General features: G+C 45.6%; 1 protein-coding gene across 1 annotated transcript in view; it reads right to left on the reverse strand.

Annotated features, from left to right (window-relative positions):
* Positions 1-26,226, reverse strand: part of P2RX7 (purinergic receptor P2X 7) — a gene marked incomplete at both ends in the record, with an annotated part of 56,378 nt that overhangs the window by 10,775 nt on the left and 19,377 nt on the right. Inside the window, 11 exons of the mRNA XM_084253183.1 lie at positions 1,885-1,986; positions 3,968-4,117; positions 4,523-4,588; positions 6,116-6,206; positions 13,621-13,754; positions 15,373-15,502; positions 16,112-16,192; positions 20,671-20,770; positions 21,802-21,874; positions 24,386-24,454; positions 25,551-25,716. Of these exons, the coding sequence (XP_084109309.1) occupies positions 1,885-1,986; positions 3,968-4,117; positions 4,523-4,588; positions 6,116-6,206; positions 13,621-13,754; positions 15,373-15,502; positions 16,112-16,192; positions 20,671-20,770; positions 21,802-21,874; positions 24,386-24,454; positions 25,551-25,716 (1,162 nt within the window). The remainder of the gene's footprint in view (positions 1-1,884; positions 1,987-3,967; positions 4,118-4,522; positions 4,589-6,115; positions 6,207-13,620; positions 13,755-15,372; positions 15,503-16,111; positions 16,193-20,670; positions 20,771-21,801; positions 21,875-24,385; positions 24,455-25,550; positions 25,717-26,226) is intronic.

A 26,226-nucleotide genomic window follows, 5' to 3' on the forward strand; every position in this document is an offset into this window, starting at 1 on the left:
GTGTGTCATTCTTGTCCCTCGCCCTAATTCCTTCGACCACCCTTTGCTCATTCTAGCTCAAACCCTGAGATTGTCTCAATCTCCCGCCGCCGCTGGGCTGGTCCGTGGCAAAAAACAAGACATTATTTTAAAATTCAATGTCCATTCATGGTAAAAATTCTTAGCAAATTAGGAACAGAAGAGAATGATCTTAATCTGAAAGCCCATTCTTGAAAAACCTACAACAAATACCCCAGTAAAGAGTGAAATATAAAAAGCTTTCTTTTTTTTTTTTTAATAATAACTTTTTTTTTTTAGAGGCATGTTTATTTATTTATTTATTATATTTGTTTTTTTTTTTTTTTTAAAGATTTATTTATTTATACAAGCACTGGGTACAGTCAGAAGCGCAGGAGGGTGAGAGAATTCACCAGAGCCAGAGCGGGGAGCAGAGCAGGCAGAAGGACCGAGGTACACTGCTGAGGGGAGCAGCGGGCGGCAGGAGAGGTCTGCGCGCCATGTGGGACCCTCCTCTGGTGGCCGGGGAGCAGCCGGGAATCGAACTGGCGCTGCAGAGGCTGCGGGCAGCTTCGCAACCCAGTGCTCAACCGCTGCGCCACCGGGGAGGCCCTGTTTGTTTTGTTTATACATGCACTGGGTACAGTCAGAAGCGCGGGAGGGTGAGAGAATTCACCAGAGCCAGAGTGGGGAGCAGAGCAGGCAGAAGGACTGAAGTACACTGCTGAGGGGAGCAGCGGGTGGCAGGAGAGGTCTGCGCACCATGTGGGATCCTCCTCCGGTGGCCGGGGAGCAGCCGGGGATCAAACCGGCGCAGCAGAGGCCGCGGGCAGCTTCGCAACCCAGCGCTCAACCGCTGCGCCACCGGGGAGGCCCTAAAAAGCTTTCTTCCTGAGCTAGGGAATGAGAGAAAGATGCCTGTTCTTACCACTTCTGTTCAGTATTGTACCGAAGGACCTATCAGGTGTGCGAAACCCTGGGCCTGGAAGAGATAAGGAAGGATCCTCCCAAGGCCCTTCAGAGGGAGCACAGACCTGCCAACACCTTGATTTCAAACCTCGTCTTCAGAACTATGACAGAGCACATTTCTGTTGTTTCGAGCTACCTAGTCTGTGGTAATTTAGTGTGGTAACTGTGGGAAACTATCACAGTTAGTGAAGATTGAAAGTTCAGCAAAGCAGCCTGGAGGAGTGTGACTGAGAACTCCCCCTGTGAGAACTGTTTGGGAGTATCTACTAAAGCTGAACACAAGTCTTGTGACTGAGCAGTTCCACTCGTGGGTGCCATGTTTGCCATAGCCACACCATGGGGCTCACTTGGTATGAGCCCCAAGCCAGAAACTCCCCAAATGTCCATCCACAGCCGCATGGAGAGCTTGGATGTTTGTGATATGGAAATTAGGCAACAATTGTCACACAAATATGAACTTTTGCTATCTGTGACAGCTTGAATGACACAAAATAACATCAACTGAAAGAAGCCACTCACTCAACTATTCACTATATACTCTGTTGAGTGAGTGGCTTCTTTCAGTTGACGTTATTTTGTGTTATTCAAGCTGTCACAGATAGCAAAAGTTCTATTTATAGTGAATATATATATATATTGAATATATATGATCAAATCAAATTTTATAAAGTTTTAGAAGAGATAACACTAAACTTTGGATACAGGATAAGGACTCCTTTTAAGTGAAGGATTGGGTGAATGATTGGGTGGAGGCATGAAAGACACTTCTGCTAGTAATTCTTTGTAAATCTGGTGGCTGGTTATATGTTTGCTTTGCTTGAATTCATCAGTTATGTAAATTGAGTCAATCTGTATGAATGTCTAGATATATTTATACTTAAGTTTTCTTAAAAAAATAGGTTAAATGTCTTCACTTACTGGAACTTTTTCACCTTTGACATCTTGCAGACTTGTCCCAAGTAGCTGCTGGTCCACCATCCTAATGTCGGTTTCATCCACAAAGGACACATACTTTAATGTCTAGGAAAATAAAATTGAAAAATGTATGCATTTTATACAAAATTATCAAGAAATTAAATATCTGGGGCCTCCCTGGTGGCGCAAGGGGTTAAGATGCAACCTATGAAGCTCTCTGCAGCCACTGCAGCATGAGTTCGATCCCCAGCCAGGGAGATACCCACAAGGCGCAGCAGACCTCTCCTGACTTACTTGCCCGCTGCTCCCCTTAGCAGTGTATTTCAATAGATCCGCCTATTCTGTTCCCCACTCTGTCTCTGGTGAATCCTCCTGCCCCCCCACACCTCTGGCCTGTACCTCAGTTCTTGTATGCATAAATAAATAAATCTTTAAAAAAAAAGAAATTAAATATCTGAACATACCTAAAAGCAACTGTTACTCCCATTTGCCAGATGACAAACTGTTAAGTTAATCTAGCTTAACATTTAAGCTAAATCTTGCTAACCAAGAATGAATGATGCTGAGACTAAAGGTAAATCAGAAGTAGGATCCAGGACTCAGATTTAATTGCAGATACAGCTGTCTGCCTAATATTTTTAGGACTCCTGGGTGTTATGTAAAATTCCTTTGTTCTTCTCACTTTCACTTAACCCTAGATTGATTATATCCAGAAAGTTATAATCTTGCAACTTAAATTACTTATATTTTCATTAAATTTAATCCCATCTTGGGCCAAGAAATGGTAATTATTTTCAGGTGCAAAGATGGACTTTTGTTTTAAATTGCAAACATGCATGCAGTGAATTGTGCATTCAGCTGCTGGAAAAGGATGGTGATGTCCTTGGAGGAGGGAAAGACAAATGCTCTTTATTACTTTCAAATAGCAGAGACTTCTTTTTGATTGGGGGAAAATGAGGGAGTCAAGTTTTAAGGACCTTCTTAGTAAAGTTCAAATGAATTAAGTCAAAGCCATACAAATGAGTTAAAATTTTCTTTACTATTCCCCCATTCTATGGTTCTTTCCAGAAGCAATCACTGTTACCACTTTTTTGTGTGTCCAGTACATTTCTGTATATATATCTCCCCCATGTGTCTGTGATATATGTAGAAAATGCATAAAATATATAAGTATCTAAGACATGGAATCTACATCTGCATGTGTGAGTGTATAATATGTAGAAAATACACAGAACTAGTTTATGTCTGTGCTTCTTTTTTAACCTATGTATTATACCATCTGTAGTTTACTTTTTTCCTCTCAACAAATGTCTCGGATATTGGCTTGTGATTATGAACAGAGATTCTGAAACCAGCTTGCCTAGTGTGAATTTCAGCTCTGCCACTTACTGGCTATAGGACTTTGGTCAAACCTTAATTTCTCATCTAGAGACAGAGATAACAGTAGCATCTGTCTATGGGGCTACTAATACTCACATGGGGTTGCTGTGAAGATTCAGTGAGTTACTATACATAAAACACTTCAAAGTGTGTGGTGTAAACATTTGCGATTACTATCTACCTCAATTCCTACACTGGTGCCAGGCATTTTCACTGTGGATTTATCCTAGTTTATTTCACTGTTCACTTTCGGATGTTTGGGTGGGTGCTCTTGCCTCACAGCTAGTCAGCACTGCGATGGGCACCTGGTACACACGTACCACTTACCTACACATGTGACCATGTCTCTAGGGCAGGGATGGAGAAGTGGACAGGCCAGGCTGTGAAGTATATCCTGATTCATTAGATACTGCCAAATTGTTCTCCAGAGTCAGTACCGTCATTTCTGGCTGTACCAATCTGTTACATCTGACAAAAATGAAAAATCCTAGAACATAAAAGTTTGCTGTCTTTCTATATTGCTTCTCCATTTTGTTTTTACTCTTCTCTAACACCAAAGGATTCCTCTGAGAGGTGGCAGGTTAGGGTAGAGTCCAGAGGTGTGTCCACATCGACTTGGCCCTGGGATTTGGAACTCACCTGCATACATTTCTCAGTGATGTCAGGGACTAAAGTGCTGGCATCTCACAGACCCCATGAACCTTACCGACTTGGGCGCCACAATGTACTCAAACTTCTTCTTGTGGTAGTATTCGTTGACAGCACAGGGCTCGCAGCACTTGTGAAAGGGATGCTCTTGAGATCGACAGCATTTACTTGAGTAAGTGCTGATGAGAAAGTCAATGAAGAGAGTGGCCTGGGAAAAACCCAGATAAGCCCCAAGTCAGTGAAACTACTTCCGGCCAAATCATTTGCTGTTTTCTTTCTTCTGGAGGTCACATTGGTTTACGTGGTTGCCTGTACAGTATTAGATGTTCAGGCTCCTCCCCCCTCGGGTGTTGTTACCACACTGCACGCACAGCCTAGACACCCACAGTCCACTGCTGTAGCCCGTCGTGCTCCATCCCCACCTTGCCTTTGCCCCTGCCCCACCTCGCCTTGCACCCCGTCCCCTCTGAAGCCTTGGTTCTATAGTCAGCTTTTTAGGCTTAGTTCTTAGTTTGGCTTTATTTGACGCTTTGGTTTCTTGATATTCAGCATGTAAGCGACACATCCAGTAGCCAAATCATTTTCATAAAGGTGAGGGCACAGAACCTCTTACCAAGCCAAAGTAGGAGAGGGTTGAGCCGATGTACACGACCAGCTGGATGATGTCAAATTTACCCCCCTGAAAACAAAGAGGGAAAGGTTACGGGGGGACAATTTAGAGATATGCCTCTGCCCTAACACATAGCTGTTGTTCCAGCAGAGCGGGGAGCCCTCATGCTATGACCCTTAGAGGCGGCCAAGGTATTTAAGCAACAGGCTCTGGAGAGTTGACAAGATGGCTCCGGTTCTTCCTGGCTCTTCCCTTCAGGATACATTTGAAAGCATAAATCCTAGACAAAGGAGCACTTGGGCCACGCACTGAGAGGAGAACCACTGAAGGTCTGTTGGTTTTCCATCCAAAGTAAGAGTTTCAGAAGAGCTATCCCTGGAAGGGGTTTGAGATGGCTTTGGAAGGAGTGTCCACATAAACTCTTCCCTTAGGTGTCCTTGTGGTTTTTCTTCTCAGTGGTCAGTCTTTCTATCTTTTCCATGACTTCTCATTGTGTTGCTTGTCACCATGTTACATAAATAACAAGCTGTCAAACAAGGCCTTGTGGGCATCTATTGATTTTTTTGTTTACGAAGCATTCCCTCCTTCCTTCTTCTGGAGACAGTACTCCAGTTTTCTTTTGGAAAGCTATCTCTGTCCATATATGGTCCATGTAGTTGGGGGAAAAAGGGTTGATTTTAGGACTGGTCCAAGGTCAGCCATGAGAGTATGGCATGATCCTCAGTCATTTGTTCAACAATGACCATGTGGCCCATGTTAAACTATCCCAAGTCCATGGCCACCATCTGAGGCTTCTGGCTGAACTGCTGAGCTGATGAGACGTAAGGAGACACCTGATCACGTCATGTAGAGATGGTCAGCTGAAGATGACATCAAAACAGGGAGAATATATGTAACAGATGGAGGGAGACAGGTTTCTGATGATATTGTTGAAACATCTGGATCCAGGGCATCCCTGGTGGCGCAGCCGTTGAGCGTGGGTTGCAAAGCTGCCTGCAGCCTCTGCAGCACCGGTTCGATCCCCGGCCACTGGGCGAGGGTCCCACATGGCACACAGACCTCTCCTGCTGCCCGCTGCTCCCCTCAGCAGTGTACTTTGGTCCTTCTGCCTGTTTTGCTCCCCGCTCTGGCTCTGGTGAATTCTCTCACCCTCCCATGATTCTGACTGTACCCAGTGCTTGTATAAATAAAAATAAATAAATCTTAAAAAAAAAGTCTGGATCCAGCCATGCCTGAAACCTGAAATTGTCCCTGGATTTTTCATCTATGTGAACTTAAAAAAACTTTCTTCCTAAGCCAAGTTGACATGGATTCTGTTACCTACAAACTATGTTGAAGAGGAATATCTTTTACTCTCTTGAAACATCAGAGAATTTTTAAAGTTAAATTTTAGCTTTCTACCCCCCTCCCACCCTGCTCATATACACATCAGATGAGCTGTTCATGGACAGGATTCCACGGACATTTCTCCCCCCTCTCTCATACCAGTGCCAGCTAGTGGCTATGACCGAAGCATTCACCCCTTGACACCCTACAGCAATAATTAGGACACAGCCTCAGGAACAGAGGTGCTGGTGGCTGGGAGTAGACACTTACGGTGCCAAAAACCAAGATGTCAAAACGGATCCCAAAGACTTTAATCAGAGTTCTTTTTTCCACATTGTTTTCCTTATAGTATTTGGCATATCTGTGGGAGAAAAAGAATCTGTTTATAAACGGATCTGAAACTGCTGGTCTTTGATGAAAAGACAAAGTTCCAAACAGCAGCTGACCTCATCTTCCTCGTCCAGATGGACAGTGGGCAGATGGAGAAACACAACCCAAACCCGCAAATCCAACCACAGAGAGCCAAGTGCTCTCACCGCCTGGAAGCAAAGCGCCACAAACCCATATTACCTCCATTCCACCACCAGTGATGGGAAATGAGCTTTTAGAGGAAAGTGAACAATTTTAAACCAGTACAGGATTAACAACAAGAGAAAAAACAAAACTTTCAAGCAAATGGATTATTCCTAAAGAGAAAAAAATAGGCTGGCTTCTAGAACAATGGCAGGGGTGTGAATCCTAGGTACTAATGACTGGACTGGGGACAGCTGCACCTCAGCAGTCTGTTCTAACTTTTTTTCCTTAAGATTCTACATATGTCTCTCCAGCATCCACTATCACAAGCCAAAAAAACCAGCCAAAGTTGTTTATACCTCCTATGTGATCTAGCTTATGCAAGGATAGAAAAAAATATAGTTCTGTGAGTCCCTATCCCCACCTACTCCTTCATCTGACTCTCACACAGCAGCATGTATTCCTGCCCCAAATCACCTCGGACCAGAGAGTAGACCCCAGAGACAAGCCTTTGAGTCCAGAGCTCCCTGAGCCCTGCTTGCCTTTCCCAGAGAAAACACAGGCAGGGTCTGGGCCTTGCTCCCCGTCACTGCTCCTGACCAAACCTGATGCTTCTCCTGGGTGCCATGGTGAGCCCCTCCTCTTGGGAAGTGGACTAGACATCTTCAGTGGCACTGACCGCTGGATGTCATCATTTTGTCACCTTTATAAGCCAAGACCTGAGTACAAGTCACAATCCTCCCAAATATGCAACTGTCCCCAGAGCCATAAGCTGGTATGTTTTGTTCTTCCTGAATAATTAGGAAGCCAAAGCCACCTACCTCCTCAAACTTTTAAATCTGCCCCCCTCCCTTTTTAGGTACGGATATATATTTTCTTTCTGAGTTATTAATTCACAGTCTATTTACAGGTGTGTGGTGAGAAGAAAACAGAAAACAGATGCTCTGCCAGAATGTAGTCAGGGAACAGCTGAAACTTGTTTTTAACTCCCAGTCTGATGTCGGGATCAGTGAGCTATTCTCGGTGCTTTACTGCCTGTGTCTGGTCAGAGGGGTTTCTATTCCTTTGCATCTGATTGTTCTCACCCCATGACCGTTTTCTCATCTGCTCTATTGAGTAGTTTGGTTTTAGCACACGCGGCAAATGTGCATGCCCGCTCCCCACCCCGGGGTGCATCCTCTCTACCTACATAGGTTTGTCTGGGAGGTAAACACCAGACAGTAAATACTTGGGTTTCTGCTTTCAGGGCCTTGGTGCCATGGTTTTCAAATGGAGGGCAAGAATCATCTGGGAAGTGAGTTCAAAAGGCAAATTTCCGGGTCTCACAGCCAATAGGTAGTTTCAGAAGGTCTGAGATGTTTCTAGAAGCCTGTATTTCCGGTAAGGTACCAGGGACTTCTAAGGCAGGGGTCAGTGGGCCATGCTGAGAAAAGCCAGGCCCTACACAAGGATGATTTTTACAAATTGAATAATTCCTCCTTTGTCCCCTGCCAAGATACACCCACGTGCCTACCCCTGTGCCTGTGAAAGTGACCTTGTTTGGAGGAAGGGGGGCTCTTTGCAGATGTGATTAAGGATCTCAAGATGAGCTCATCTGGATTGAGAGTGGACCTTAAATGCAACGACTGTCCTCATAAGAGAACGGAAAGGGAAAATTGAAACAGAAACACCAGGAGAAGGACTTATAAATCGAAGGCACAGGAAAGAAGCACACACACAGACCCACTCAGAACCAGGGGTGCAGTGACCCCCGCCTCGTGGGTCTGCTCCATGTTCCATGGGTCATCAAAACACCAAATCACTCATTCACCCAAGAAGGAATGTTGCTCATAGATCTTGTGGCACAGGGCAAAATGCTGCGATGTGATCAACTTTTCTTCAACTTCCTGTATTTTAGTTTAATTTTTGATCCCTCTTTTAACCTGTAATCCTCTTCTCTTTTGTGTGGCTGTTTGAAATAACTTGTCCAACTACATGTCAGATCTCGACAATTTATTTTTGGCCAAAGATTTCTTCTGGTGCTCGCTGCAGACAACAAATGCACTTTGTTCTAAAAGAATTTCAACCTCAGTTCTCCTGAAAGCTCAGCTCTCTCCAGGAGTCATGTTCTTAGCTCAGCGATGCAGGGGACACTGGCTAAGGCCCAGTTGGTACCTTACCCTGCTTCTGCTGATGCTGAAAAAGCAGCCTGCAAGGGTGCCCAGGGGAGCACTGATCCTGTCCTCTCTTATGCTGATGGCCTATAAGTCTATTCGGCAGAGCAGCAGGGAATGATCAAAATGTTACAAACTGGGAGCTGATCTCAGGGCTCTGGGTGAAACTCCACTGACACAGAGGAGACAAAAAGCCTTTTATGTCTTGCCGTCGGCTGGCCTTTAGTCAAGGGTCTCAAACGCAGATGCCCGTAGGCCAGACAGAAATGAGTGGTACAATAAGGAGTTGTGGGGACAGTGGCAAACAAACAAACACAAAAACCCAAAACACATGCCCTTTCTAAAGGGAACCCCTGGCACTGTAGCCCAGTGCTACTGTGAGGGAGATAACCCAGAGCTGGCAAATGGTTTTTTTTTTCCAAATGGATTTACAATCTTTTTATAAAAAGTAGGAAATCCAGAATTTATGTAGAAGGTCTCAACTTTTGAAACATTATACAGGCCAAAAACAAATAAAAATTAGAACCCAGTTGAGGGCTACCTGCTAATTTATGATGCTTCTTTAAATAACATTGAATAGGGCCTCCCCTGGTGGCGCAGTGTTTGAGCACTGGGTTGTGAAGCTGCCTGCAGCCTCTGCAGCACCAGTTAGATCCCCGGCCACCAGTGAGGGTCCCACATGGCGCACAGACCTCTCCTGCTGCTTCCGCTGCTCCCCTCAGCAGTGTATTTCGTCAGTCTGCCTGTTCTGTTCCCTGTTCTGGCTCTGGTGAATTCTCTCATCCTCCCTTGCTTCTGACTGTACCCAGTGCTTGTATAAATAAATAAATAAATCTTTAAAAAAAAAATAACATTGAATAGACCCAGTTGCTTGAGTAGACCTCTCTAGAAATCGGTAAGTATGCTAGCTCTGTGTGTGTGGGGTGTGAGTGTGTGTGTGTGTGTGTGTGCCTGCCTTCTAATGCACTCGTATGCAGGGATTACATAGACACTTTATATTATTCATTTCTCTTTTTTTTTTTAATAGAGGCATGTTTTTATTTGTTTGTTTGTTTGTTTGTTTTGTTTATATGCCCCCAGAGGCTGCGGGCAGCTTCGCAACCCAGCGCTCAACCGCTACGCCACCGGGGAGGCCCTATATTATTCATTTCTCCAGGAAACAAAGAACCCAATTGTAGCGACAAAATACAGTCAGGTGAAACATCTGAGAAGAAATGTGGTTGGGACGCTGGATGATACAGTCTAGACCAGCACTTCTCAAAGTGTGATGTGTGTCTGAGTTTCCTGGGAATCTCATTAAGATACAGATTTTGATGCAGCCTGAGGTTCCACATCATAGCAAACTTCCAGATGAGGCCCAGGCTGCTGGTTCCAGGCCCCTTGGAGGATGGAGGGTCTAGATCAGCGATTCTTTTTTTTTTTTTTTTTTATAGAGGCATGCTTTATTTATTTTTTTGCTGGTTTGTTTGTTTGTTTTTGTTTATACATGCACTGGGTACAGTCAGAAGTGCGGGAGGGTGAGAGAATTCACCAGAGCCAGAGCGGGGAGCAGAGCAGGCAGAAGGACCGAAGTACACTGCTGAGGGGAGCAGCGGGCGGCAGGAGAGGTCTGCACGCCATGTGGGACCCTCCTCCGGTGGCCGGGGAGCAGCCGGGGATCGAACCGGCGCCGCAGAGGCTGCGGGCAGCTTCGCAACCCAGCGCTCAACCGTTGCGCCACCGGGGAGGCCCCTAGATCAGCAATTCTTAAAGGTGAGCATGCACCAGAATAACCTGGAGGACTTATGAAGACAATCCCAGACTGTGTGACTCAGTAGGCAGAGCCTGAGAATTTGCATCTCTACCAAGTTCTTACACTTTGAGAACTATTGGTCTGGTCTATTAATACTAAAGCTATTCAGAGATATTAAAATTATTTGTAAATGGATTCTCTTAACATGGGCTGCTATATGCTCAGTTTCTCTTCCTCTTAATTAGAAAAGTACAATCCTCAGGAAAGTATATGCCTCCAGGCGTCCCACCCTGAGCCTAGAGAGGCTTTTTCTGGTTGCCTACCCCCCCACCACACTAGCCTGTTTGATTTCCTTCACATCATTAATTATTATCTGAAATTGTCTTGTTTGATTTATTATACAATATAAGAATATAATAAGAGGCACAAGTCCTCAGGATTCTGTTCAAGTTTTGACGAGTATCCTATATGACCTTTACCCCATTAATATCTAAAAACATTCCATGATCTCAGAAAACTTTCTTGTGCTCCTTTCTAATTAGTCCTTCCTCTCCTCCCCGCCCCTACGTCCCGGCCCAGCAGCACTGTTCTTTCCCACCACAGATAAGCGTTGCCTGTTCTTGCTCTTCACACACACAGCATCTCAGCCTGTGCTACTTTGGGTTGGGCTCTGCAATCAGCATCCTGTCTGTGGAACGCATCTATGTTGTTGCCTGTGCCAGTACTTTGTCCCTTCTTTAACCTAAGTTGTGTTTTAGTATATAAATATACCACCATTTATTTCTCCCTTCACTTATGGTTGCAGTCTGGGTGGTTTCCAGAGTTTGGCTTATGTGGATAGTGCTGCTGTGACATCCGTGCACAAATCTGCATGTGGACATGTGTTTCCTTTCTCTAGGTCATGGGGTAGATGTCTATTTAACTTGATGAGAAACTTCCAGACAGCTTTCAGTGTTGTTGAACCACAGAGCCCTCCCATTAGGACAGTTCCAGTTGCTACCCTTCCTTTCCATATTTGGAATTGCCAGTCTTGAAATTTCATTCTACTGACTGTGTGATGATACCTCACTGTGGTTTAAATCTGCATTTCTCTGATGAGTAATGATGCTGACTTGTCAAAGTTTTTTTTTTTTCCATTTACTTAGAAGTTTGTCTTCTACATAGTACTTAAAATATATTAACATTTATGTCCTGCTAGAATATAAGGTATCCTATATACTTTATAGAATGGTAACTTTTTCTGTTTTTGTTTACCAGTATAACCACTGGCACCACAAATAATTTTTCCCTCAATATATAGTTGATGAATGGATGAGGAAGGCCAGTATGAATGTCCTGCCAGCTTCATATGCAAATTGCGTAACAATTATACTTGGGTCCTACTTGGCAACTCTTTCTGAAAGGGGACAGCATAAGCCTACTTGGTTTCTGGAACCAGAGCACAACATGACCTACCATAACCACAGTCACAGAAACCTGCCTGGCTCCCAAGGCAATTATAGGCCTTGGAAGTGTTAAGTTCGTGCTGGGACAGAATTGTAGGAGCAGGCTGAGTAAATGATTCAGGTGTAGGAGGTACTGTGGAAACTGAGTTAGGATGGCACCACCTGACAAAAGTCTGGAGCAGAGGAGTAAGCTGTGCAGAGGTCAAAGCAAGAACAGATCAGCACCAAACCAGTAGCCGCCAGCTTAAGAGTGAAAGCAAACCAGGATACCAGAGAATTCATAGGGTTGAAGTCAGAAGCCAGACGCAAACATGAAGCATCACAGAGAACTTAAAAAGCAAGGCAAGACTGCAGGTGAGGAAGCAATGAGACCCAAGGGGTCAGGGGTCTCTAAGAGGCTCTTGCCAAAAAGGACTTGCAATCAAGATGGCAGCCTGAGCTAGTCCAGGTAACCAACCACTTCCACCAGCACTGCCCACCCCGCACACAAAGGACTGCAAAATAAACAAAAAGTTCAGTCAATGTATTACTGACTCCAAAAAAAGGGAAGCATTTTCTAGGTGGTCAAGATGGTTAATGAGTCAGGACTGAAGCCATGTGACTCCTAGGAGTGGCCGAACCAGGTCTGTATCTGAGGAACTAGAGTTTGAACACAAACTCCCTTCTGGAGAAGGGAGCTGAGGCTACAGAAGCCTGAAGTCACAAGGGAACCGGGATGACTTAGGGAGTGAAGACTCCAGTGTCCAGGAATTAGACTAGACACTGGTTCCTAATTGCTTAATGTCATACATTTCTGGCAGGCTGCAGTATTACATCATCACCCCACAGAACTGTCTCCATCTCTTCCAGAATACACAGTCTTTGCACAAGACCATTTGTGCTGAAGCCCCCAACAGATATTCCAAAGTCCCACAAGGAGAAACTCCCAAGTTACCATGGATACCAGGCCAGCATGGATACAGTAAAATGGACAAAAGGAGTCATGTACATAGCTAAGAACAGACGTCACCAAAGCTATAGCACATGTGTTTGAAAAAGAATCAAATATAAATCCCAGAAATGAAAAGCACAGACTTTTTTAAAACCCAAAATCATATGATAAAATGCTCATCATCTTTGCTCCAATAATTCTACTTGTAGAATTTTATCCTCAGGAAGCACTCTGGTATTCAAACCAAGATTTATGTATAGAGATATACACTGCAGGGTTATGTATAATAGAAACATTGGCAACACCCCAAATGTCCAATCACGGGGGAAGAAGTGAGAAAATCACAATCTGGGGTGGGGTCAGTGTGGCCTAGCTTGGAGTAATGGTAATTTTACTAATTTAAGGGTCTTGGGAAAATTATTTCACCTTTCTCAGCTTTAGCTGGTACGCTAGAGCCCACCCTCCAGAGCTGTGAGGTTTAGAGGTGGTGGTAAAGAGTACATGGGATCTAGAAGACTCCCTGAAGTATAGCTTTATTTTCATTACACTCACACAAATGAATATTATGATTATTAACATAGTGGTCACAAAGAATTTTGAGTGTCACCAGGTATGTAAAAAAACCCACAGTTGCCATGTTGTGAGTATGATATGATCTCACATAAGCCTATGAAAGAGGCTTTGAAGGAAAATGTGCCAGAGGGGTTTTCCTCGTTGATGTCTTGTGAGAGGAATTATGGGGACTTTTTATCATCTCTCTGCTTCTTCCTGTTGCCCAAGTTTTGTTTTTGTCTTATACACAGTGTGCCTCTCTAATAACGAAAAAGGAAGAAATTCATACAATTTGGTCACCGCCTTGCTCTTAAAGGGAGCCTTTCACCGTCAGCTTGCTGTGTAGGGAAATGCAGCAAGTCTTACTGGCTGCTGGAAATGCAGTTTAGCTGGGTCTGAAAGGTCCCTGGAACGCTTAGGGTGGCCAGGCCAATGCCAAGCGCTGTTACCTGAAGTTGTAGCCAGGGTACAAGGACTCACTGCTCTTGTTGTCAAGGCGACGGAAGCTGTATTTTGGACTGCAGTGATGAAACCACCTGTCCAGGTTGCAGTCCCAGTAGATCTCAATGCCCATGATTCCTCCCTGGGAAAGACACACAGAGACGAGCTGTAACCTGCCGTATGTGGCCACACGGCCACGGACATCTCCCTGCCTGGCACTGATCACTGTGGGAGACAAAACTTGTTTTAACAAAACCACAACCAGAATCAAACACTCTTCATGACCAACCCCCCCCCCCCCTTTTAAAGATAAAATTAAACTTGTAACTCTGGAATTCTTACAAATTTTCAGAATTTCTTTTTTTAAGATTTATTTATTTATACAAAAACCGGGATACAGGTCAGATGTGCGGGAGGGTGAGAAGATTCACCAGAGACAGAGCGGGGAACAGAGCAGGCAGACTGACGAAATACACTGCTGAGGGGAGCAATGGGCAAGACAGGAGAGGTCTGCAGCACCATGTTGGTAACTCTGTGGCTAGCAGGGATTGGACCCGCACTGCAGAGGCTGATGGACAGCTTCACAGTGCTGCACTCAACTGCCTGCGCCACCAGGGAGGCCCAGTTCTCACAATTCTTACAAGGGTTCTTTTACATGTCTTTTCTGCTTTCTGTCCCAGCCCTCCCCTAGAGAAGGTTCTCAAGCCAAACTGTCTACACATCTTCCTAAACACATTTTGCTTGTTTATCTCTTTTTTTTTTGTTCCAACAGCTTTAGTGAGATGTAGTTCACACACGGTTTGCCCACTTTAAAGTGTGCAATTCAAGAGTTCTTAGCATATTTGTGGATATGCGTAATCATCACCACAGTTAATTTTATATTTTCATCACCTTCATCCCTTTTTATCTGCTCTCTCAGCCCTAGGCAGCCATCAATCTACTTTTGGTCTCTACAGATTCCTTAGTCTGAACTTTCACACTCAAGCCAGTTGAGTTTGGTTTCTGTTATTTGCTCCCAGTGTTCTTTTTTTAAATCTATTTTACTACATCATTTGAGTTGGATTTCTATAACTTTCAACTAGGAGAATCTTGATCAATTCAAGAGTGGTCATCTGAGTAATGCCCCCCAAAGATACTCCTATTCCCTGGATCTCCAAACGTGTTACCTTTTATGGCAAGAGGTTAAGGTTTAAGGCCCTTGTGATAGAGGGATTACCCTGGTTTGTCTGCCAGGGCCCTAAATGCTCTCTCTTCTAAAGACTCTGGCAGAGGGAAATTTGACATGGGATAAGAAACCAGATGCCATGCTGCTGGCTTCCAGGCTGGAAGAGGGGCTGCGAGCCAAGAAACGCAAGGAGGGCAACTCTTGAAGGTGGAAAGGCAAGAAAATGGATTCTCCCCTAGATCCTTGGGAGGGAGCACGACCCTGCAATGTCTTGATTTTGAACTTCTGTCCTCCAGAAAGATTAAAAAAAAAGTGTTGTTTTAAGCTATTGAGTCTGTGGCCATTTGTTACAGCAACCACAGGAAACAGATCCACCTAGCATCTTGCCCTTAGGGTGGCTGTGGTACTGCATCAGGGAAGACAGGGAAAGTCCTTGGCACCGTGCATGGATTTACTTCATGTTCCATAACTGCAGGTCAGATGCTTAAGACCCAGTGGCCCAGCCTCTTGGCAATTCACCATCCTCTACCTCTTGACACCTCTACCCCACCCCCACTGCTCACCCCAACCACCACATCCCAAAGGAATCACCAACCGTAATGGCCACATCTGAAAAATTATCGCCTGTTTCTTGGAAGATATCTCCTAGTCGGAAAAAGGGACACAGTGGATCCCGAGTCTTGTGAAAAGTGCAAGTGGTGTTTAGACCTGGAAAGATGTTTCTCCTGCACATAATGGAAAACAAACAAATAAATCTCTTGAAAAGTGGGCTCCACCTCTTTCACAGGAGTGGGCCATTGTGGTAGCTGAGCTCCACAGAGGCCCCCATGATATTTGCCTCCTGGGATTCACACCTTCGTGTAGTCCCCTCCAGAACTGTATAGTTGGTCTGTGTGACCAGTGGCATATGGCAGAAGTGATGGTGTGTCATGTCCAAGATGGGGATTAAAAGACTGTCACTTCCATCTTGGTTACTTGCTTGGTCTCTGTCTCTCTGGGGCACTCACTCTGCAGAAACCAGCCATCATGTACTATAGATCCTCAAAGCAGCCCTAGGGAGAGAGGTCTACATGGAGAGGAACTGAACCCTCCTGCAGACAACTTGGAAGAGCTTGGAAGAAGATTCTCCAGCCCCAACCAAGCCCAGATGTGAGTGCAGTCCCTGCTGACAGCCTGACTACAACCTGACACCCTTACCCAGAACCATCCAGATTTCTCACCCACAAATGCTGTGTGAGATACTACATGTCTGTTGTTTTAAGCTTCTAAGTGCTGGGATGATTTGTTCCACAGAAGTTGATAAACTAATATGGCCAGATAATGTGGGCACTTACGTGGTATAGTTGTGGCCAGGGAAGTCGATATTATTCTTGATGAACACAGTGAAGTTTTCAGCACTGTTCAAGAGTGCGGGCCTGAGAGAGAATGCAAGATGGAGAGCCGTGACCACGGGGACCACAGGAATAGTGAGCAGATGGGACCAGAGGCTCTGGTTTCACACGTGGCTCATTTGAAAAGTGAAGAGAAATGTACTCTAGTGGGCAAAACCTTTCCAAATTCTCTAGCTTGTGCAGAAAGAATTTCTCCCTCCTTGAGACCCTGCATCACTTACACTAACACCTCTGGCATGATAATTTGAGGTGCATGCAGTGGTATGCTGGTAAATGTTTAACAACCAGATCTCCAGGAAAATAAAAGCCCTGGTAGGTGACATTTATGATTATTGTGGTATAAATTATTGTGGTGACATTTATCATTATTGTGGTATAAATTCTCCCACCATAGCTGATTCCAGGCTACCAGTGGGACATCACTGAACTTGGGGTTGGAACAGGATGAACATAATTGCCTCAGAGTGCATACCAGCTCCGGCACTCCCATTTGCGTCTTTCCCAATAGGCTTGGCATTCCTAGAGGGCTGGGACAATCATTTTCTTCTCTCGTACCCAAATGGGCACAGTGAAGGAAGGTCTACCCATCCGTCTATCCATTCATTCATCCACCCATCCATCTATATTCATCTGTCCACCTGCCCATCATTCTAGCCATTCATTCAACACATATTTATTGTCCTGGGCATGGGGCTGGGCATTGGGGGTATAGGGAGCAAGATGAGCAAGATGAGGATTTGTGCTAATACAGTTGACAGCCTGTGAAAGATGGAGAGAACCGGCTCCATAAAATACGGCTGGTAACCTGATGCCTGGCATGCCTGAGTAGGTGGCAGATATATATTGGTAGAGTGCATTTGGAAGGGGCGTCAAGAATGACGGAAAGCTGACACCCTCCCCCAGAACCACCCAGATTTCTGACCCATAGATGCTGTGTAAGATACTACAGGAGGTGATTCCAGCATTTCCAGAGTCCAACTTTCACTCTAGTTGGGCTATAACTATAGAAAACATTGCAAGTTTTGCCTGAGCAGCATCCATTTCCCTCTGACAGTAGCATTTCTCCCCTTGGCGAAGTCAGGTCTCTTGCTCTCAGCTCACAGGCTTGGGTGGGGAGGAGTCCATCTCATGCCCATCCTTAGAGCTCTCAGGGTGGGCAAGGGACCCAGGCAGGGCTGGCTAACCGGTCTTTCCCGTCCCCCTCGATCACAGTGATTGGTCCATAGATTAGCACATGATTTAGGCCACTGAGAACATTCCAGGGCTTTTCTAGGAACTACTAGGAAAGAAAAACTCATTTTCTCTAGTTAGGACAGTGCAACCCTAGAGTTCCCTGGCCCGAGGTGTGAGGAGAGCCAATGTGGAAGAAAGAATAGCTAGAGCTGGGATTGGGGGGTAGGGGAAGAGGAAGGACCTGCTTTGTTCTATGTCTCTTTGTGTTTACATAAGATCTAGCATAGTCTCTTGTGTATGGTTCCATGTGAAATAAGGAGCTCATACCTACTACTTGCTCATGGCTGTGTTGGATGAACTGTTCAGTGAGCCATCTTAGTAATCCCTTCATATAACATATGAAGGTGAAGTTCAGGGAGCTGCTTGCCCAAGGTCATATAGAATGGGTGTAGGACCATCTCTGGAGACAGTGTTTATCCAACAAATGCATTGGCAGAACCAGGACTGAAAAGCGCAGGTAATCAAGAGCTCCCTTCCCTTGAACCAGGGGCTACTTGAGTATAGGTTGACGTCCCACCCAGGCCCTGGACAGTTTCTTCTGTGACAAAGAAACTTCCCAGACCTAGAAATGAGCCTGGCAACCTGGGTCTCTCCAGACCAGCTAACACTGCCTCATGCTTCCATGCTGACATTTGGGGACCTTTGCCTGAATCTTCTAAAACATCAGTTGGGCACGTCTGCTCTTTGTCAATGGTATAATCTTGAGTCACACTCACCTAGAGCTGCACCGGCCAATACAGTCCAACATCCCCTAGGCATGGGTGGTATTAAAATTAAGATCATATTAAATTAAAAATTTGTGTTCAACTACAGTAGCCACTTCAAAGTGCTCAATGGCCACATGTAACTAGTGGCTCCCACATTGGTCAGTGCAAGTACAGAGCATTTCCATCATTATGGAAAGTTCCGCTGGACAGCGCTGGTCTAGAACCACCACACTGCTCGGGACAGATTGTGTGTGTGTGTGTGTGTGTGTGTGTAAATAATAAAAATCCTAATAAGTTAATTTGAAAGATCTAATTTACTTTACTAAATAGTTTGTGAGTTGGGCAGCATCCCATCTAGCAAGCAGAAAAGTGTTCTGGAGAGCTATACAAAAATGAAAGGGTTTTTTTTTTTTTTTAAAGATATATTTATTTATGCATACAAGAACTGGGGTATAGGCCAGAGGTGTGGGGGGTGCGAGGATTCACCAGAGACAGAGTGGGGAGCAGAACAGGTGGATCTACTGAAATACACTGCTGAGGGGAGCAGTGGGGAGACTGGAGAGGTCTACTGCACCATGTGGGTAGCTCCCTGGCAGGGGATCGAGCTTGTACTTCAGTGGCTGCCAATAGCTTCATAGTGCTGAGACAACCTTTTGCGGCACCAGGGAGGCCCAAAAATGAAAGGTTTTTATAGTCAAAAGGTGTACAAAATAGGAAAGAGGAATTATTTCAGGCTTAGATAACCTATCTGTGGTGTACAGATAAAGGTCCTCTATCAGATTATCTCCTCTTTCCTTGGGGGATGGAAAATATGACCAATTACTACTACTAGGGAGAGGGCAGAGACTTAAACTATGGTCAGGTTAGGTGTTGAGGTCTTGGTGGGACCTAGAACAAGCACCTCCATTTGGGGAAGGTTATTTTGTTTTTAACAGTTATCAAGCACTTACTACATGGCAGGCATGAAGTTACCCTGCAGTCACTCTACAAGTAACACCTCACTTAATTCTCACAACAGCCCAGTGAGGTGGGTGCTATTATTATCCTTATTTTAAAGGTGAGGAGACTTAAGCTCAGAGAGAGAGGTTAACCCATTTGCTCAAGGTCACACAGCAAGGAAATATCAGAGCCAGGATTTGAATCCAGGTCTCTGTTTTCTGCTGAAATGCTAAAATGGACTGGTCCTTGCTGCACCTCCCCCTGCAGTGACCTTTAGGGCTAATGGCTTGCGCCACAGTCCCTAGGTCCGGCTGGGCAAGGAACCAGCACGCAGGGGGAGAACAGCAAAACTCCCTGAAGCAAGGGGAGAACAGCAAAACCCCCTGAAGACATAGATAAGACGAAGGCTGTTGAAAGATAACGACCACCAGGAGCCACTACAGGAATGCTGTCCTCGCTCGGAAACTTATCTCACCTTCTCAAGACCCACAAACTTTATTCTACTACAACTGTCTTTCTAAAATCTTTTCTCTTTCTAAAATCTTTTCTCTTTCTCTGTCTAAAAAGGTCATTGGTTGCCGATTAAAAAAGAACATACGAAATCTAATAACTAGGCTAATTCAAATGAAACGTTACTAAACTCTGTGTATTAATAGAACTGTTAGCTTAATAATTTCTCTGTTGTATGCTTAGCCTTGTTAGCATTAATCTTAATGATAAAAATATTACATTGTGAAAAGTAAAACTCACCCGTGCTAATTAATAGTAATTTAGTGGTAGTGAGTAGTTTAAACAAAAAAGTAATCACATTAAAAAAAAATTAATAGCCTAACTACTTAGGAATGCGCCTGGGTCCAGATGTAAATCACTGCCCTGTCAATGATAAGCTAAACCTATAAGCAAGCTGATTTCTTCACTGATGTTTGCCATTCCTATGCTTTTAGAAACCATATATATACTGGTCACCAACTCAAATTAAATTACATTCAGATTTTCACTCTTGAAGTGTGTCTGTTTGTCATTTCTTTAGCCGAATCCCTAACCACCCTGCGCAGTCTCTCAACCCTGAGATGGCCTCATCGTTCACTGCTGTGCTGGTCTGCGGCAGGTCCTTGTAGTTTCTGGGATTTAACATCAGGTTCTGCCCTCTGGCCTTGTCTTGCGTGTTAGCGGGACTAAGCAATATAGGGACCACCACATCTCTGTCACTGTGACCATTTAAGAAAACTTCCCATTCCTTCCTCCTTTCCAGTGCTTCCCCTTCCTTTTCCTTCTCTCCCCACCCCCCACCTCCTCATCCTTAATTACTCAGTATGGACCCTTCTCTAGCGCTTGAGGAGGGGTCTGGAGGTGCCCTGGAAAGTGCTGAGATAGCAGGGGACAGGGACACCCATGGGTGCTCAAGGTAGTGGCTGTTTACCAGCTGGTAGAGAATTGTTTCACTCTTTTAACAACTAGCCTGGCCCTCCCCGAGACCATCAGTGTGCCTGGCACAAGGGTCGCCACGCCAGTCAGACCCAGGGCTTGTGGGGCTGCTGGAAGAAGGGAAGAGGAAGCGAGCAGCACCTGGCCAACCTCATCTGCTCACTTCCCCGGCCATCCTGTCCCCACCCTGCCACTCACTTGGGGGCTTCTTCCGCTGTCTCGATGGGACACCAGGCGGCGACTTCACAGGTTTTATTCGTAGTGTTATAATATTTCACGCACTTTCCCGTCTGGATTCCTGTGGAGGTCAAGGGGTTGCAGGAGCATAGGTGTGAAAGACAAGGGGAGGAATCACCCCAGAAGGTACATCCTTAACCCAAGCCAGAGGCCATGATGCTTTTCAACCCAACCCATGTTATTTCCCATGTCATTTCCATGAAACCCATGTGAACCACAAGTTTACAGAAGGCAAACCAGCAAGAAGCACATCAAATAGTAAGCTTTTTTAAAAAAAGCATCAGAGACTTTGAAGTCAGGAAGATCCTGGAGGCTGTTGGCTCCTCTGGATTCTCTGCAAGAAAAGATGCCTGAGAGGAGAGCCAAGCAGGGTATATTCTCTCACCTGGCATAAGTGGACTAGACCTTGGCTTCTAAAAGACCACTTGAGTCCCTCTCAAGGTACATGGCGCATGCCTGGGATGTGCATACCACGGAATGCACATGGCACATCATCTTCCTGGAGCACCAGGGTCACTACCAGACTTAAAGGGGAGCGTTCATAGTAATTAACCTTGAAATGATCTGGACAAAACTCCAGCACACACAGAGTACGGAATAGAATGTAACATTCACATGCCTTTGTTGTCTGTGTATGTTAGAACCACTAACTAGTTTTCTTATAGAGGTGGTAATGTTTTTTTTTTTTTATCATTATGTGCCTTTTTCAGTTAAAACAAGAGATAATGGAAATTCTGCTGGTTAACACAGGTATTGCTGTAGGTACCCTGGGGGTACAAGCTCAGTTCCTCAACCTGGGGAGAGTCAGGCTTTTAGACTACTAGGATGAGGCTATGGACTCTTCGATTTTCTATCAGTGAGAACCTGCAGGCACTCTGCAAGTTTTCAGGAGCTGACCTCACTGTGAATGAATCACATTCACTGTTGGCAGCTGATTTTCTAGAGACAGAGCCCAGGAGACACAGGCCTAGGGCCTGATGAAGGTGGATGTAGGCAGCAGAGCCAGGGACTAAAGACATGAGTGCTGCATTGTGACTGTCGCCAAGATCCCAGACCAGCCACCTGGGTGTCAGGGAAAGAGACAGAACATACCATTGCTCTTTGGGCTCATCCGCCCCTTTTCACAGTTGCTGTCAGAGGAACAGATCGTCCTGCGGGTGGGGTACTGTGGGAGAAGGACAGGATAGTGAGGAGTAAGCATCATGTGACCCTGTGACAGAGAAAAGTGCATGCCTATGTCCACGCAAAAACTTGCATGCATATGTTCATAACAGCACGATTCGCAATAGGTGAAATATGGAAACAGCCCAGATGTCCATCAAAGGATGCACGGAAAAATAAAATGCAGTACCTTCATGCAGTGGAATATTATTCAGCCATAAAAAGGAATGGACTACTGATACCTTCTCCGAGGTGGCTGAAACTTGAAGACATGATGCTAATTGAAAGAAATCGGACACATAAGGTCATATATTATGTGATTATATGACATGTATACTTTATGTCCAGAATAGGCAGATCCATGGAGACAAAGAGTAGGTCAGTGGTCTCCAGGGGGTGGGGGTGAGGGGAATGGGAGTGACTACTAGTGGGTACCAGGTTTCTTTTGGGGGTGATAAGGACATTCTGACAGCGATGATGGTTGCACAGCTCTGTGAATAGACTAAAGCCCAATGAACTGTTCATTTTATAATGATGAATTATATGGTATGTGAATTCTAACTTGATAAAAAATAAAAATAAAATATAAAAAGGGATGTCAAGGCAGCCAGGGACCACTTTCAAGGATGGTCCTTGGGGTGGAGAGCAGGTGGCCTGGTTCAGGCTTCCCTGTGCTGCCCAACCAACCCAAGGAGACAGCTCCAAAGCTTAGCAGGAAGTGTGGAACTAAGGGATGCCAGCCAGCACTTTCTCCTGGCCCAAGGAATTAGGTCAGCCAATCTCAGGGCTGAAGGCAGAATAAGGCAGCGAGAAACACGATGACTGGGTTTTCCAGGGAGCAGTAATGGCCAGTCAGGAAAACCAGAACATGATTTGAGTGTAAAAATGGCTGTTTCTATGCAATTGGTGACTGTTAGCAAGATTTGGGGGAGGATCCAGGCTTGAACCCTGGGTTTATTGAAAGGGGCACTATTTTCTAGGTGAGCAACTCGGCCATGTCACTTCATCTCTCTGAGCCTCCTTTGCCTCCCCTGTAAGAGGAGGAACAGGATTTGTCTTTTGTGGTGTTGAAATGAAATGTGTTATGAAAAGAAAGGGCTTTGCACGTAGCCCCTCCTCAGTAGCTTGTAGTTCTCACTCTCTCCGAGTTCTCTTTTCTTCCCCAGTGGCTTCTTTCTTCCTGTCACTCAGCACATCCCCCAGCTGGACTGGGTCATAGCTTCGTAGCCCAAGTGCCTGACACAAAGTGGGGCTTGATAAAAGGTGTGTGTGTGTGTGTGTGTGTGTGTGTGTGTGACTGCTCGTTCCCTGTGGCTCCTGGAAACCTTTGCTGTTTTATCAACTGGAAGGAAATCTCAGGAATGAAGTTAGACCAAATCTAACTTGCACTCCAGAAGAAACCCTGAAATTTTTTTTTAAAGACTAGTTTTCATTGTCTCTCTTGGTGGTGGTTGTGTGGGGTAAGTCTGGCCACAAATTCCTTGTTACTTGCTTTTGGGAGGTGAAGTGTTTCTCCACCATGGTGCTGTGACTAAAAAGCCAATAGAAAAGCAGTGGGATAATACTATCCAGCTCTAGGCCTAAGCTTGGGAGATCTAGAAGCTTCTTTTGGTTTGGGGAAACCTGAGCTGTTAGGAAATTTGAAAAGATGATATGGAGAGACTCTGCAAGCTCTCAGAAACTCCCAGATCTGGTCCTGCCACCAGAGTGGGCTCACGAGCCACGTCTGCAGGTAAGGCTCCCCAAGGTGGGGGACCCAGATTGAGATGGCTGCAACGCTGTACCCCTGCATGTTGGGACTAGTCCTTGGCAAAGTTTTCCAGGAAGAGGTTGGGGAAGGTCAGGAGATGGAAAGAGCAAAACCCAGCGGGGGAAAACTACATGGCAGGGGAAGTGAGGTCAGATGGAGGCACGTCACTGACATAGAGGCTGAAACTCTAAGAAGGGGGATGAAAGGCAAACTTGAGCCACCTGACAAAGCTTCCCAGGACTGGTCCTGCAGTTTACAGCAGACCGGGGTAGAACCTGGGAATGAGGACACCTGGGTTCCTAGCCTGGCTCTGCCTCTGGCAAGCTGGGTGACCTTGGGGAAGTCACGTAACCTCTCTGATCTGTGTTGTGACCTGCCAAATGGGGCAGGGAACGCAATTGCCCTCTTACAGTCACTGTGAGGCTTCAGTGAAATGTAAAATGCAGCTCGTGTGCCAAGGGCCACTGTGGCATGAGCTGTACTGGGAGCAAGTGACAGAGAGAGCAGGGCTGTAGCCTGCAAGGCTCCTTGTGTGGGAATTGGAGACCCAGGGGTGAGGCAACCATCTGGAGGCTGCAGAGAGAGACATGCCATGTCTTCTCACCCTTCTATCCAGCCCAGACCTACAGCCACACAAAAGAGGCGGGTACTCAGAAGTTGTCTGTGGGTTCAACTACACCCTGGGTTTCAATGCCCACATCCTCCAACCTGTGCCTCCTCCAGGATCTCTAACACCCATCCAGCCACTCCAGGGCCCCTCCTTACCTCAGGACATAACCCCTGCTCTTGGCCTTCAGTCTTGCGAAAGTTTGTCATCACAAAGAAAGAGTTCCCCTGTGGAGAAAAAGAAGAGAGGGCAAACACAAAGCCTCAGAGAACAGAACTACTTAATTATAATAATCCAGCTTGCTAAGTGCCTGGGGGCGAAGCTTTAGTCTAGAAATCTGGGTCCAGGGAGCAGCTCGGACTATGCAGAAGGCTTAATATCAAAGCTGGATGAGCCGCCCTGCTGAGCCGAGGGGGAACACGGGAGCTTTCGCACTGATTGAGTATTCACTTTCCATTTCAGCCTCAAAAGCAGCCTTTTCATTTTTTGGACACAGTAAAATCCCATTAAATTGAAACTCAGGAGACCAGGGGAGGTGGAGGTGGGGGTGTCAGCTTCATCAGAAAGCTGTTTAGATTATCCAGGACTTTAATTAAAGGGCAATAGGACATCTCACCACCTGGGAAGTAGCTGGAGGTTTTAATGACCCACTGTCAGAAACAAACAGCCAGCACCTTGGGGGTTATGTTTTGCAAAGCTTCCCAGCTCCCACAATCTGCAAATGCGCCCTCTTGTCCCTCCCGCCTCCCAGCTGTTCATTGGTGTTCTCAGCCCCGCTTCGATTTCTCCTTTTAGAGATATCACTTTCATTTTCTCTTCTTGCAGATTTACATCATCTCATGCCCTTTCTATGTGATCCTTTATTTGCCATCTCTATCTTCCTTTGTGCAAAAGGCACACCCTAGAATGTCTTCCTGGAGACATATTTGTTGATAAAATACTGCACAAACAGCACGGAAGGGCTGGTCCTCACTAGGGAGCCATTTCTTTGCCTTTCTGTATCTAGGCAGACCTTGCTGGCTTGGTGGTCCCACGCCTGAAAAACTTTATAAATCAAGTGTGAGCAAACCAAATCCTGTTTAAACTGCACCAGGACATGCTGCTATTTTGAGAAACCCTGTAGGACTTGATAAAGCAAAGAATCGTCTCCTTTGAGCATCTGGATCTGACCCAATTTTGCAATTTTTAGGTTTTCTCAGTTGGGATTTTCAGGCGCTTTTAAAATAGAGTCAGTGTTTTTCTGGAGTGAGGCTCTAGGCCCCAGGAGCGGGGGTGGTGAGGCCCTGGTGACAGTGACCAGGGAGGATGCTGTCAAGGGCTCACCTGCACGGGGAAGGTATAATCCGCAGTGTCGAAGATACTCCGGACTGTCTCCTTCATCCCCTTCTCCAGAGTCTCCTTCACCTCCGCTATTCCTTTTACCTTGGTGTGCACGGAGCTGATAACAGGCTCTTTCTGTTGATACAGCTTGTCTTTCACCAAAGCAAAGCTAAATGGTAGACACAGAAAAGCACATCAGTGGCTTGTTCAGGGAGGTGTAGGGCATGACCACCCCCCTGCAAATTCTTGGCCAGGTGACTGGGGTAACCAACTTGGCCTCTCTGTGACTCATTTTCATTTTCTGTTAATTGGGAAGGGTAGTCGTACCTACTTCATGGGGTGGTTGTGTGAGAATGAAATGAGACGTGCATGCACACTCCTTAGTACCATATTTGGCACACAGGCAGGCTCTGAACTATTGCCCCCAATGCCAGCCTCTCAGATTGCCTAATCGAGACCCAAGTGTAAAGGACAATCCCAGGTCGGCCCAGCAGGCCAACCTAAGAAGATGTGCCCTGCAGGCCAGTCACCTTTTTTCCACAAACACCCACCTGGTTTATAACCTTGATTATATCGGCTACCCTCTGTGGAACACTGGATGTGTCAAGTGCTCTGCAGGCACCATCTCCTTTTGTCCTACCAAGGGAGACAGTTACTATAATTGTCACCCTTAGGTAGA

Source organism: Talpa europaea, assembly GCF_964194135.1.
Source record: "Talpa europaea genome assembly, chromosome: 14".
Classification (NCBI taxonomy): Eukaryota; Metazoa; Chordata; class Mammalia; order Eulipotyphla; family Talpidae; genus Talpa; species Talpa europaea.